The sequence below is a fragment of the Dermacentor albipictus genome, chromosome 5 (genome assembly GCF_038994185.2).
Source record: "Dermacentor albipictus isolate Rhodes 1998 colony chromosome 5, USDA_Dalb.pri_finalv2, whole genome shotgun sequence".
NCBI classification, from domain to species: domain Eukaryota; kingdom Metazoa; phylum Arthropoda; class Arachnida; order Ixodida; family Ixodidae; genus Dermacentor; species Dermacentor albipictus.
This window is the reverse complement of record NC_091825.1, coordinates 3,285,501-3,300,430: the sequence shown is the minus strand read 5'-3', so window position 1 is coordinate 3,300,430 and position 14,930 is coordinate 3,285,501. Positions and strand designations below refer to the sequence as shown.

Below are 14,930 nucleotides of genomic sequence, written 5' to 3'. Positions count from 1 at the left end.
AGAGCCATTGATGAAGTTGTACCTCCTAAAGGTTTTTGCTTTGTCCACGTGAGCATCAATAGTTTCTGTAACGGTGATGTTTTCTGATGCATCTGCTTGCATTTATAGCATAAAAGTATGTGTTGACCTTTCTGCATGCAAAATTCTGCGGTTACAGCGTAATTCTGATTTCGGGAGCATTTGCCCCAGCATTTTAACATAACTGTCCTCGGTTCTTAGCAGTGTGGGGTTTTTTTTTCTTTTTTATTTCTTTTGTTTTTTGAGGTCATCGGGGTAAAACCGAAAGATTTCCTTGATTTATCAAATGCACCAATACTTGATGGTCCATAGTGTTCCTTACCCGTGCAGCAACTCGGGAACAACTTGGCAATGAGCTGCAGAAAGGAGCATGCAGCAATGATATGAAGTTCTTGCACATTAAGTGTAGCTAAAGGCAGAAGACTCCTGAGCCCAAAAAGTACTGCAGCTTACATGAAAAGCAGCTTGTTTGTGAAATGAGTAACAAATTTGAATGAAGTAGAATAAAATTGGAGCAAAAAGTGTGCTACGTACCATATGGACTCGTAGAAGGCTCTGGATCATCATCATGGAAAAGCATAAGCAGAAGAATGTGCCCATTTCAAATGCTATCAACTGTAATGCAGACAAAACAAAGGCCTGCCCAAATCATGTGAAGCAAAAGTTCCTAATCTTGGAGCTAGCTTCATGCGATGGTTTTTAGCTTCTCAAAATTTGCCTTGAGAGGCTCTGTAACTGCAAGTATATATCATCTTGGGTGGTTTCACTGCATTGAGCACTTATGGTGTTGTGCATCTCACAAGGAGGAGCAGCTGATAATTGAGGCCTTTCACGCTTTGTAACTCTGTTCGTGCAAAGCATGCTGTGTCCTAAAGTGATGCCTCTTGACTGTGCTGCTTCCAATCGTTGTCCTATAAACATGAGCACACCAAGGAGCAACTGGGCTGGAAGCACTTTGTTGAATGGAATGGAAGTTTGCAAAACTTGCATAGTGTACACCCTGAGAACAATGCTAAAAACGGCCCGTGATAGCTTTTTGGTTAATTAATAGTTGCCAAATGTGTAATTGCATGTAGCAGTAAGGCAGTGGACCTCTTTGATTTGTCATTCTGAACTGTTCAGGACTGCCCAAGACATTGCGTGTGCAATGCTCGTTGACAGAAAACACTGCTTTGGGCACTCTAAGACTGTCAGGGACAGATAATCCAAGAGTCCCTATTGTCACATAGTAGTGACAGTGAAGAAGGCAAGGCAGCAAAACTGTGATTGGTGAAACTAGCGTCTTATTGGGCATACTTGTGCCCTCAAAAGCAGGGTACACTCAAAGAACGATAGCGGCAAACACAGTGGGTAATCGGTGAAAATGTGATCAGCGGGTCAAGCGCATGGGCTTTTATACATCAGTATCAGTATACCATTCGCGTTGCGTGATGAAATCAGATTATACAAGGTTTGGTGGCAACAGACAGCAGATAGAAACATCAATAATTTTTGAGAAACTTCCAATACATGCAGGTACATGCTACGCTGTTCAATAACATCTTATAGGCGGTGAAATGCGGTACGTCCCCTGCTAAAGATACACAAGTGCTTGTGTCAATACCCCCCGCTTAAAAAGCATCATCCCGATGTTACAAACATAAGAGAGTGAAACACAAAAGGACACTTATTAAACAAAAGTAACAAAACAACAAAAAGAAACAGTCCAAAGTAACACAGTTAAAAAAAAAAAGAACATCCAAAGGTCAGCTATGCAAAGTCCCAAAGTTCATTAGCGCTGGTAGAATGGTTTAAGATGCACAACATGGACTATTTCAGGTTGTGAGCAACATCGCTGTGATAGCGAAATGCCGTCTGGTATGACCTCATAGTCGAGTGCGCCAATGCGTCGGATTATCTTGTAGAGTCCGAAATAGCGGCGCAACGGCTTCTTGCTAAGTCCTCTTTGGCGTATTGAGGTCCAATTCCAAACACGGTCGCCAGGCTGATACTCGACGTAGCATCGTCAAAGATTGTAGTGTCGTTTGTCGGTCCTTTGCTGGTTCTTGATCCGTAGGCGGGCGAGCTGTCGGGCATTTTCGGTGCGCTGGAGATAGGTGGCGACGTCAAGATTCTCTTTGTCGATGACATGCGGCAGCATGATGTCGAGAGTCATCGTCGGGTTCCTGCCGAAAACCAGCTTGAACAGCGTGATTTGTGTTGTTTCTTGCACCGCCGTGTTGTAAGTGAAGGTTACGTACAGCAGGACGGCATCCCAAGTCTTGTGTTCAACGTCGACATACATTGCTAGCATGTCTGCGAGCGTCTTATTCAGGCACTCCGTAAGACCGCTTGTCTGCGAGTGGTAGGCAGTTGTCCTCCTGTGGCCTGTCTGGCTGTATTGCAGAATGGCTTGGGTGAGCTCCGCTGTAAAGGCCGTTCCTCTGTCGGTGATGAGGACTCCTAGGGTGCCATGTCGCAGCAGGGATGTTCTCAACGAAAAATTTTGCCACTTCAGTTGTGCTACGTTTTGGCAGTGCTTTTGTTTCAGCGAAGCGGGTTATATCGTCGGTCGCCACTACGATCCACGTATTTCTGGTTGTTGACGTCGGAAAGGGCCCCAACAAGTCTATCCCGTTCTGCTGGAATGGTCGGCAAGGAGGCTCGATCAACTGTAGTAATCCAGCTGGCCTTGCCGGTGGTGTCTTGCGTCGCTGACAGTCTCGGCATGTCTTGAGGTAATGGGCGACGTCAGCGCTTGGGCGCGGCCAGTAATACTTTTCCTGTATCCTCGATAGTGTCCGGGAAAATCCGAGGTACCCAGTGATCGGATCGTCAGGTAGGGCGTGCAGTACTTCTGGACACAGCACTGAGGGAACAAGAAGAAGGTAGTTGGCGCAGACTGGTGAGTTCTTTACGAGTAGGCTGTTTTGAAGCGTAAATGAAGATAATCCGCGCTTAAATGCCCTAGGGACAACATCGGCATTCCTTTCTAAATATTCGACAAGGCCTTTTAGCTCCGGGTCTGCTAGTTGCTGTTCAACAAAGTCTTGTTATTCCAAGGAAGGCATCGTCATCCTCGTTGCCTTGCAGCGGCAGGTCAATGGAGGCGCGTGATAGGCAGTTGGCATCAGAGTGTTTTAATCTGGACTTATAAATTAGAGTGATGTCATATTCTTGCAGTCTGAGGCTCCACCGCACCAGCCGTCCAGAAATGTCCTTTAAAATTAGCCAGTCAACATGACGCATGATGGTCGCTGACGACTTTGAATGGCCTGCCATATAGGTAAGGCAGGGATTTCGCTGTTGACCAAACGATGGCGAGGCTTTCCTTTTCAGTCATAGAATAATCGCCTTCCGCTTTTGACAGCGAACAACAACTGTAAGCTATTACCCGTTTAAGTCCGTCTTTCCTCTGGACTAAAATGGCACCGAGGCCTAGGCTACTGGCATCAGTGTGCATTTCGGTATCGGCGTCCTCGTTGAAGTTGATTGTGTTCCTGAAATGCAATCAGTTCTATCGGGAAACGCCGCAGGTGTTTCCCGATAGAACTCGACATCACATTTTGTTATATGTGTCAGTGGCTCAGCAATGCGTGAAAGGTTCTTGACAAAGCACCTGTAGTAGGCACACATGCCAAGGAATCTACGCACTGTCTTCTTGTCGATGGGCTGCGGAAAGCTGTCTTCTGCAGGTCGGGGCGGACTCCAGATCTGCTGATGATGTGGCCTCTGAACAGAAGTTCATCGTAAGCGAAGCAGCACTTTTATGGCTTTAGAATGAGCCCTGATGTTTTGATGGTAAGTCGCAAGCGCCTAAGGTGATCGTCAAAATTACCGCCGAAGACGACGACGTGATCCAAGTAAACAAGACAAGTCTGTCACTTGAATCCTGCTAAAACCATTTTCATGACCTCCCGGAATGTTGCAGGCATCGAGCACAGTCCAAATGGCATGGCCTTGAACTCGTAGAGGCCGTCTGGCGTGATTAACGCAGTCTTTTTGCGATCTCTCTCGTTGACTTCTTTTTGCCAGTAGCCAGACTTGAGATCCATCGACAAGAAGTATTTAATGTTGCAGAGCCTATCCACTGCGTCATCTATCCGTGGGATGGAGTATACGTCCTTCTTAATGATCTTGTTCAGTCAACGATAATCAACACAGAAACGTAGGCTTCCATCCTTTTTCTTCGCCAAGACAACAGGAGATGCCCACGGGCTTTTTGACAGCTGGATGATGATGTCGCGCAGCATTTCGTCGACTTAGTGCCTTATAGCTTCACGTTCTCGCGTCGAAACTTGGTAAGGGCTCTAGCGAAGTGGTCACGCGCATTCTTCGGTTATTATGCGATGCTCTGCAACTGGTGTTTATCGAATCATCGATAACGTCAAAAAGCAGTCTTTCTATCGTCGAAGCAGACTTCTGAGCTGTTGCTGCTTAATGATGGGGAGACTTCGATTTATGTTGAAGTCTGGTTGGGAACTATAGTCGTTAGGATAGATTCGGCAGAATCTGAGAGGGCAAACGCATTGCTGGTTTCCAGAATTTCCTCTATGTATGCTATCGTTGTGCCCTTGTTGATGTGCTTGAACTCCTGGCTGAAGTTTGTCAGCAACACTTTCATTTTTCCTCCGTGCACTCGAGCGATCCTTCTTGCGACGCAAATTTCACGGTTGAGCAGTATACGTTGGTCACCCTCGATAATGCCTTCTACATCTGTAGGTCTTTTGGTGCCAACGGAAATGACAATGTTGGAGCGGGGCGGGATGCTGACTTGATCCTTGAGCACACTCAAGGCGCGGTGACCATGACAGCTCTCCGGCGGTATCGCTTGATCTTCTGACAGCATTATCGACTTCGACTTCAGGTCGATGATTACACCGTGTTGGTTCACGAAGTCCATGCTCAGAATTACGTTTTGTGAACACTGTTGGATAACGAAGGTGGTAAGGTAGGTCTGGTCATGAATCATAATTCTTGCCATGCAAATTCGAGTCGGTTTTATTAGGTGTCCTCCAGCTGTCAAGATTTGAGGGCGTTCCCATGCAGTCTTAACTTTCTTCAACTGGTTGGCAAGAGGTCCACTCATGGAGTAGTCTGCTCCTGTGTCCACTAAGACGGTGACTGCATCACCATTGAGAAGCGTGTTTAGGTCGGTGGTTCTTTGTCTTGCGTTGCAGTTAGGTCTCGACGTGTCATCATGGCTGCGTTGCGTTGATGTGTGGCTAATATATCGCGGCATCAAGTCCCTGGTCAGTGCGTTCTGTGCTTCCAGGCTTCGCCGGGATGGCAGTGTGTCGTTATGTCGTCAAGATAGTCTCTGCAGCATCTTCGGCGGCGGAACTTCGTCATATCGACGAACAGCAACCGCACCTCTCGGTTGCTGCTTTTAGTTTTCCGGATATGGGCTTGCAGACCAGCCCCAGGCTGGGCCAGTGTATGGAAAGCACTGCGGCGACAGGTAGCGGCCTGGTGACGGCGAACGGGACTGTCGTCGAGGGCTCCACTGAGGAGCGGTGAGGTAGTCGGTGATGTCACGAGGGCATTCACCTTACTGAGGGCGCGGTGCATTGACGGTGAACCCTCGCAGTCCCAAGTCGCGGTATGGGCATCGGTGGTACACATGGCCAGCTTCCCCTCAATGGTAGTAGAGCGGGCAACAGCCGAGGGCACGCTAAATGTCCGTCTTCCTCGTGTAACTCCGCTGGGCGACAGGTGGGCGTGCTGGCGGTGGCAGCGGTGGACGACGGAATTGCACCGTTAAAGGGCCCTGCCGCAATTGCGGAGGGGAACCTTGATGTCGTGAGCGACAGCAGCATAGCTCATCGCTTCCAGCCGAGGCTGCGCCGATTATGGTTGCACCTCAGGAACTTCAAGCGATCACTGAAACTCTTCCTTGACAATTTCAGCAATTGAGGCTACTTGAGGCTGCAACCTTGGGTACAACTTCTGGAGCTCTTCCCGTGCAACCGCTCTGAAAGTCTCACGCAGATCGTCGGTGGCCAGGGATTGAACTCTGGCATAGTTTGTGTGGCGGCTGAATTGCCGGTTCCGCATTTCGAGTGTCTTCTCGATGCTGGTGGCCTCGCGAAGAAACTCATCGACGATCTTTTGTGGGCTTCGTATCATTCCGCCGAAGAGTCCTTCCTTCACACCACGCATGAGTAGGCGGACTTTCTTCTCCTTGGATACTGGCAGAATAGACTGAACATTTTTTCCGTAAATATGGCAACATTCTCGTTCGGTAGTTGCACTCGAGCTTCCAATAGAACTTTCCTTTTTTTCTGCATGATGGTCGTGAAGTTCCTCAGGAAGTTACTTTGGAACAGCTTCCACGTTGTAAGGGTAGATTCCCAGTTCTCGAACCATGTCCTTGCGGCATCTTCCAAGGAGAAGTACCTGTGGTGCAGCTTGTCCTCAGAGGTCCAGTTGTTGAAGATTGAGATCCTTTCAAAGGTTTTGAGCCACGTTTCCAGATCCTCCGACGTAGCTCCATGGAACGACTGGGTTGTTGAAGCACAATCGGGGACGCTGGGGATGTCATCGTTGTCGAGCTGGCCACAATCTTCCTGGTCGTATCAAACAGAAGTCCTTGCTCACTGGTCTTGGGTGACGTTCGTGCTGTCTTCGGGTTTCGGGCTTGGATCACGGCTTTGCAAGGGCGTCCGGTACATGAAGGTAAAGCACCTTCACCAGATGTCACGTAGTAGTGACGGTGAAGAAGGCAGCAAAACTGTGATTGACGAAACTAGCGTGTTATTGGGCGAACCTGTGCCCTCGAAAGCAGGCTACACTCAAAGAGCAACGGTAGCGGCGAACACAGTCTGCAATCGACGAAAATCTGATCAGCAGGTCAAGCACGTCAGCTTTTATACATCAGTCATTGAAGGTTCCAGAGTAATCACTGAGACCCGCGTGTCTTCCAGAAAGTTCTACACCATTTGCGTCGCGCGATGAAATCTGATTACATAAGGTTTGGTGACAACAGACAGCGGATAGAACCATTGATTACTTTCGAGAAACTTCCGATACATGCAGGCGCGTCCTGTGCTGTGCAATAACATTTGTTAGACGGTGAAATGCGGTATGTCACTCAATGAAGATAAACAAGTACACGTGTCACTATGATCATCTTGACTCCGGCAGAAACCACTTGTGTGCATGCTTGAATCTGCTTCCAGTTCTTGTGATGCTAATGTTTTGTTCAGCCATTAAGAGCTCATTCATGCTTTGCCGCATCACCTGATTCATACAAATTAATGTAACTCTCAGTGATGTCTCACTCTGGCCATCACCGCAAGTGATAAACATTGGAAGGAATTCTCACAGGCAGTTACAAAGGGGCAACTTTGCATACATGTTGCGAGTAGGGACCCAGTGTAGATAATATTAGACCCTTAAAGGGACACTAAAGGCAAATACTAAGTTGATGTGGACTGTCTAAATACCATTCCAGAAATCTCACAATGCTTGTTTCGCATCAAGAAAAGACTTAGTTTACGAGAAAATTGCATCTGAAGGGTCCGAATGCCTTTTTCAAAATTCAAATCTCCCGCCACTCAACCGAGGGAGTGGTTACATTGCATACGCCATCACCACCCTTTGTTGCCGTCGGTGAGTAGAATGGTGCCCGACTGACGGCGGCACCGAGCCAAGACAGAGTGGTGTGTTCGCCGCTGCAGCTGCTTTTTGGTCAAGTGACGTAGAGCGTTCGGGCATCCTCCGACATCACATGGAAGTTGAATTCTCTGCTACTTGCAGTTTGTGTGAGTTTTGCGAGGCAGCAAAACCAGTGCAGCACTACGCGATAATGAAACTGCTGAAACGGGAAAGCGTGGGCAGCACAGAGTCGAGTGAAAACAAAACCTTTCTGCTGGCCGCGTAGTAGCCAGGGGCAATTTCAATGAGTCCTTTTTTCCAAAAATAAAACATAACTGGGCAAGTAGCATTTTATTTCGTCTTGTAATACAAGGATGTTTTTTTTTTGCAACGAGTGGTTGAGTACTAGTGACAGAATTTAACTGAGTAGTGCTTTCATCATCAGGCAAGTGCTTGAATGTCCCGGGGGAGTCTCTAACCATGTCCTTCATTTACTTCAATTTCTCGATTATTAAGGCTCTGTTCATGATAATATTGACGCCTTAGAGATTCTCGAGCACTAATCTATTACTTTAGTTTGACCTAATATTTGCCTTTAGTGTCCCTTTAACTGTTGCCTGGTGGCATGCTGAAGCTCATACTTGATCTATGAAGTCTTGGGAGGCGCAGGTGACAGCCAAGGTTTCCTCAACTCCAGCATCAATTGCACTTTTTGTTGTTGGCATGTGCCTATTGTGAGCTTGCATAGAATAGCTTTTTCTTTTTCCTGCGCCACATGCAAATTTATATATATACAAGCATTGCTTTTAAAATTGCGAGAATTGCAAGTTCGCAGATCTCTATAACCTGGTGCTTTGTTTCGTGACATTTATTGTTGTGATTGCGCAGGCTCCAGAAGTGATCCGTATGAAGGACCCGAACCCATACTCGTTCCAGTCCGATGTGTATGCCTTTGGCATTGTCTTGTATGAGCTCATCACTGGCCAGCTGCCTTACTCCCACATCAACAACAAGGATCAGGTACAAGGCCTTCTTTTGCATGCTTGCGTTTAGCCGAGGAAGCTCACATAGAAATCTCAAAAAGAATGTTACTTTGCAGCTTGGGTTTTCCTTTGTATGAAAATCAGCAGATGCTGGCATTGTATAGTGAAAAAACACAAGGCCACATTGCCAGGCAACTTTCATGCATGCTAGAAAGCGTGTGCAGAGATCCTATCCTTTGCTTTTTCTGCTGTGCTGATCCTTGTGTGTGCCCTGTAGATCCTGTTCATGGTGGGACATGGCCTTTTGCGTCCAGACCTGAGCATAGCTCGCAAGGACACACCCAAGGCCCTAATCCGTTTCACTGAGGACTGCATCAAGTTCAACCGGGACGAGCGGCCCCTCTTTCGACAGGTGGGCCTGCCTGCGCTGTGGGCGGGTGTCGGGCAAAGCTTGCCTGCTAACATCTCTCTGCACCCATGCAATCTTCTTTCTCCAGAATCGCCACTCATCAAAATTTGCACAAGGAAATTTTCCTGAAAACAAAATAAGACTGCACAACCAAATGCAGTGAACTTATTCTTACACCAAGTGTCCTAAAATGTATCAGGTGGGATTTGTGGTAAAAATTGACACTTCTGTACCAAGCTGCACAAAAGTGAGCGTCCTAAATTTTGGACATATTAAAAACAGAAAGAAGAGGCAAGGAACCAGATGAGACAGGCAGCTGTGAATTTTAGAGCATGCATGCACCAAGACTCGAGATGTGCTGGCGATTATGCCAACAGCCTATACACTAATATCATGAACAAACTTCAATCTTTCCTGTGTTGATATATACCCAAGTCATCATATAAACCGTTGTCACCAAGTAAACTTCCTTAACCTTTTAAAGTTGAATATTTTTCAAGTAATGCTTTCCCCAAGAGTCAAATCTTTTATAGAAGTGACCTTATTTCAGGAAAATGAAGTAAATTATTTTTGGGTGTCATACATAGTTTATTCTTCAAATAGATGAATAAACTAGCATAATTAATTTTTTACAAACATCAAATTCAACAAGAACAGCAAAGAGTATCACTCACAACTAAGTTGATTCAATTTAGACATGTCCACTTCTATAGGAAAGGCGCATAAAAAATTGCGAAGAAAGCATGCCTATTCAAATATACAATCAAAGAATTGATGTTCAGTGCTGTACTGATACAAATATCACATTTCCTACAGGTGTAGTAGGCCTCCATAAATTATTTGGCCAGGACATCTTTGCTTCTGCCAAGTATGCAGATGCTGGAAGGACTTGGCTCACACGTGCAGGGACCACAGGCACATGACAGATATCTTGCGTTCCCTTGTCCAGTCATTAACTCCGTGGGCTTTCTGGCTGGTATACACCCTACTGCAAGTATTTCATGCATTGCGCAGGCCCCATGACATCATAGCATACTAGCCAGCTCCCATGAAAAATGTTTTCTTCAGGTTGTGAGCCACTTGGTGCATCTAAGGTACAACCTGCGGCTTTTTATCCACTAGAGACTTGGCTTTCAGCTAGCCCTTCAATTTTTATGGAGGGTTTCAGCTACTGTGATCATGAAAGAACAAGGATTCCCAGCTAAATGTAATCTGTGCAACATAATGACTAAAAATGTCCTGTGTCTTTCTTGCAATAAGCACTAAAAGGTGCAGTTAAGGCACTAATATTGATTGCTCCCTGAGCTGCTTTTACACTTCATTGCGCCTTTATAATAAAGAAGTGGGATTGTGTGCCACGTTTCTTGGCAACAATATTTTTTTTTTTAGAAACAAACAAGCTGCTGCTGCGCAAGCGGGTGCCGGTTAGCAGCATTGCTGCACGGTGTCTGCCCAAGGCACAACAAAAAATTATTACAGAAGCAGTGGTAAACATCTCAAGGTTTTCTGGCCTAAACTTGATCCTTCTGTTGCTCATACGCAGAAAACGAGCCCTCAATGATCACACCATGTTGGGCACTGAGAACTTCTCACGCTTCCTTAAAAGCTAGTGTTCCTTTCCAAGACTGACTGAAGCTTTCTGCGAACTATTTCGGCAATCAGTGTTTTCGGTATGGCGGCAAGCTGCTCTTGTACTACCACAATGAAAGCAATGTTCGGAGTCTTTGTTTCGCCAGCAGCTTCAAGCTTATCCACCATGTCAGCCAAAAATGTCAAATGGGCACAGAGACACACCCAGTGCAGTTTGAGCCTTTCTCACCACTGCAGTCTTGTCTACTGCTATGCCACTGATGACAGCCTACACACCCGCAAAATGCCTGTGGTAATATTTGATTGAACTTAGCCCCCAGCATGTGACTGGTGGCTCAGGTGGAAGAGCCACTTTTGGCCATTGCACGAAAGCACCTTTAAGAACACAACTTTTCCTCATTCACATCGTTGAACACCTTTCGAACTTTTCCACAAACATGATGCAGCCCAATAGCTTGGCATGGGACGTGTAGCATTTCAGGTTAGAAAACTTTTTCAAGTGAGGCCACCTTGCTGTTGTCAATTCCAAAACGACTTCAACGAAGAAAATATGTCATCTTCTCACTATTGATTCTCTCTCGAGAGAGAGAGAGAGAGGCTGTCAGCTCACCAAAAGAATTTTCATTTTATTGCCTTCAGCTAACTTCCCAACAGGCCAATCAATCTTCCAATGACGTTCGTGGTTGCATCCACAGATATCCAAATCCTTGAGTTCCTAATTTCTTCACTGTGTCCTCACAGAATGGATGAAGGTGGTTTTTGTGCAGAGTTGACTCTAAGGGCTCGCTTTGATTGCAGTAGTGTTGCTAAAACTTTTTTAAAGCACAAGCGTAGTGCTGAAGATGAGAAAAAGACGAAAAGGCACCCACATCTTTCCACAGTCTCCCCAACTTTTTCATTGTGCTTGTTTTACGATGAAGTACCAACTCTCTACCATTGTCAAATTTTTGAAGATCTGGTTCTTGAACTTCACCCAAGGAATGTTAGCAAAAGTCTGCTTAGAAGGTGTTTTTTCTTCCTTGTCCGCAAAGCGCTTGTACAAGAAGGATTGCCGATTTCTCATGCTGCGTCAAGTAGGTCTTCTTTTCACACGAAACTTGTACAAAGAACATTTGTGCCACTATGGTCTTGCATTTTAGGCATGCTTTATGGTCAGTCTCTTGAATATTGTACCCCTTGTTCACAAGCCCGACAATTCTGGAGGACTTGTGTTGGCTCGTCTATCAGTTGGCAAGTATAAGTTGCAGCACGCTGTTCAAGAATGACGACACTTGGGAGACTTGCAACGAGCAACCAGAAGAGCGCACATGTGTGCGAACCGACTCTAGCTCCTTGAGTCACTGCAGTGGTCCAGTTACCAGTCAGCCTCATTGTCCCAATCTCGGTTACCTGCCTGAACAGGCATGATGGGGGCGGGGGGGGGGGGGGGGGGGGGGGCGGAGGTTGCCTCGTCTGAAAGTTGAACGCCCCATGCACTTGAGGGCACAGAAAAAGCTAGAAACAGCAACTAGTAAGCATGAAAACTGCACAAAAAACCAGATACAAAGCAGCGCAATGGCAAATTGATATATATGTGAGTAACTGGATTTTTCAATGGCCCAAGCGTATAAATGGAAAGATAATGAACACAACTTTGCAGTTATCTTTGGTTTATTTACCCAACAGTTTTGGTCAGTGGACCGACTTTTTTCAGGTGTTCAAAAAGATCCTATGGGTGGGCAATGCAACCCGTATGAAAGACAAGAGGAATTCGTGTAATTCCTCTTCTTTTTCGTCCGGGTTGCGCTGCCCACCTATAGGAACATGTTCAATCACCAACTCGCCCAGCTTGCCGTGTTATGTTAATTCAGTTCAAAAAGGTCGGTCCATCGATCGCATACTCATTGGGTAAGTAAACCAAAGATAACTGAGAAGTTGTGCTTATTATACAGTCGAACCCGACTATATCGAACCCGTTTACATCGAATTATTCCTTATATCAAACAATTTATGGACACGGTATAGTTACAATGAGTATATATAGCAAAAATTATGCATACATCGAACAAAACTAATAGCGACTCCCGATATATCGAACGTCAAGCGGCGGAAAGTGCCCCCGGAAGTTGGCTTTCCCTCGCGGTGAAGGGAAAACCCGGCGGCGCGGCTCCATCCAACCGCTCCCCCTATGCGACCGCGCTACCTCGGAGCCGCCGACACCTCCCTACAAAAAATGATCCTGGCCCGCCCGCCTGCAGCGCTTGCCCAGACAGCCAATCAGAGGCTCTTGTGCCCTCGTCATGCAAGTTGGCGAAAGTGCGAGTTGTCTCGCTGCTTATCTGATTCATTGTGTGCGCCTTCTCCCGCAGTGTTGCCGTGATGAAGCGTCAGAATTAGCCTTTCGTCGTGAAGCTCGAAATCATAAACCGGGTCGAATGCGGTGACAAGTCGGATGTCTCTGCAACGTACAAGATTCCGAGGTGCACTCTCGGCACGATCTTGAAGGGGGAAATTAGGGCTAAAGCGGCCTAACTCGCGACCCGGTGCCCGTAGTGCCCGTGGCGCCCGACGCGTATGCGCGGCCGTGTACGAGTGGTTCATCCAAAATAGCTTCAGCCGTACCGACTTCCGCGTGCTCGGTGATGACTGTAAATTCTGATTAATGCGACGAAGCCGTTGTCGTTGTTGCCGAGGTTTGGAGCCAGCTGTCAGAATTTCCGGAAGCTGTTGACGAATCAACGGTGCGTGAGTTAGTGAGCGCAAATGATGGTGTCGCGACCACGGTAGAGCCCGGAAACGAAGACTACATTGCCGACATCGTGCCGAGCACAACTGAAAATGGGCACAACGAGGAAAGCAACGACCATCTTTGGCCCACATCCTCCGAAGTGCGCTCGCACTAGTCCGGTGCTTCTGTGCGAAAGCGGAATGTTGCGGCCTCAGCTGCTCCGACTCCTTAGACAATGTGGGGAAGTGCGTGCCTCGCATGCAGCGAAATTGCCCAAGCAGAAGAAAATGCAGGACTGTTTCGTGCGAAACGAAGCTAGTTTCATCAATAAAGTGATTTTATAAATGGTATGTGCATTTATGACATCCAATTATTTAGCAGGCTTATATCGAATTATGCTCTGTATCGAACTGATAGGCGTTTTTTTGCGAGTTCGATATAGCCGGGTTCGACTGTATATATTGACACGTGTACTTATCTTTATCAGGCAACCACGTTTTGCCGCCTAACAAATGTAATCGCACAGCCTGGGACGCGCCTGCATGTATCTGAAGTTTCTGAAAAGTTATCGATGCTTCTATCCGCTGTCTCTTGTCGCCGAACCTTATGTTATCTGATTTCATCGTAACAATAAAATTCAAACAGCGCTAAACGACAGGACCAGAATGAGGAAGAGACAAACACGGCGCTGAACTTACAACTGTAAGTTCAAGTTGTAAGTTCAGCGCCGTGTTTGTCTCCTCCTCATTCTGGTCCTTTCGTTTAGCGCTGTTTTAATTTTATTGTTACCATGCAACACCAACTCACCCAATCCGCTGCCCTTCTGCTGATTTCATCACCTGACGCGAACGGCGTAGAACTTTGTAGTAGGCACGCGGGTCCGAACGATTAGTCGGGAACATTCGACGACTGCTCTATAAAAGCCGACGCGCTTGACCCGCTGATCAGATTTTCAACGATCGCCGACCGTTTCCGCCGCTATCGTTGTGCTGTAGTGTAGCATGTAGCTTACCAACTAGCTCAGCTTTCTGTCGTTCTAAGTGTAGCCTGTTTTGTGGGCACAGGTTTGCCCAATAAAAGTTCGTTTTGTAGTTCACAGTATTGCTACTGTGTTCTTCGTCACCACCACGTGACATCTGGTGGAAGTGCTTTACGTTCATGTACCGGACGCCCCCGGCAAGCCGTAATTCAAGCCCGGACCGCAAAGACAACAGCAACATCGTCCCAGGACATCGAGCAAGCCGCCGGCTACAGCAGCTTCCCCGGAACACGGAATTCTACCAGAGACGACCAAGAAGACAGCCCCAATGGCAGCCTCAGCAGCCCCAATAGTTTTGCAGCAGCCCAGGGAGCCACCGATGTTCCGCAGTTCCACGCTTGAGGACTCGGAAAGCTGGCTCAAAACGTATGAGAGGGTCTCTGCGTTTAACAGTTGGGACAGCGACGACAAGCTGCGACATGTGTAGTTTGCATTGGAGGACGCCGCCAGGACCTGGTTCGAGAATCGAGAAGCCACCTTAACGACGTGGGATCTGTTCCGAAGCGGCTTCTTGCAAACATTTACAAGCGTCGTGCGAAAAGAGCGAGCCCAAGCTCTACTAGAAACCAGAGCGCAGCTGCCAAATGAGACAATAGCGATCTTCAC

At 47.0% G+C, this 14,930-nt stretch overlaps 1 protein-coding gene across 5 annotated transcripts in view; it reads left to right on the top strand.

Annotated features, from left to right (window-relative positions):
• The window catches only part of Raf (Raf oncogene), a 275,768-nt gene that overhangs the window by 246,312 nt on the left and 14,526 nt on the right, over nt 1-14,930 (top strand). For all 5 annotated transcript variants that reach the window (XM_070538212.1, XM_070538215.1, XM_070538214.1 and 2 more), the window contains 2 exons: nt 8,485-8,616; nt 8,857-8,991. In XM_070538212.1, coding sequence (XP_070394313.1) covers nt 8,485-8,616; nt 8,857-8,991 — 267 coding nt within the window. The remainder of the gene's footprint in view (nt 1-8,484; nt 8,617-8,856; nt 8,992-14,930) is intronic.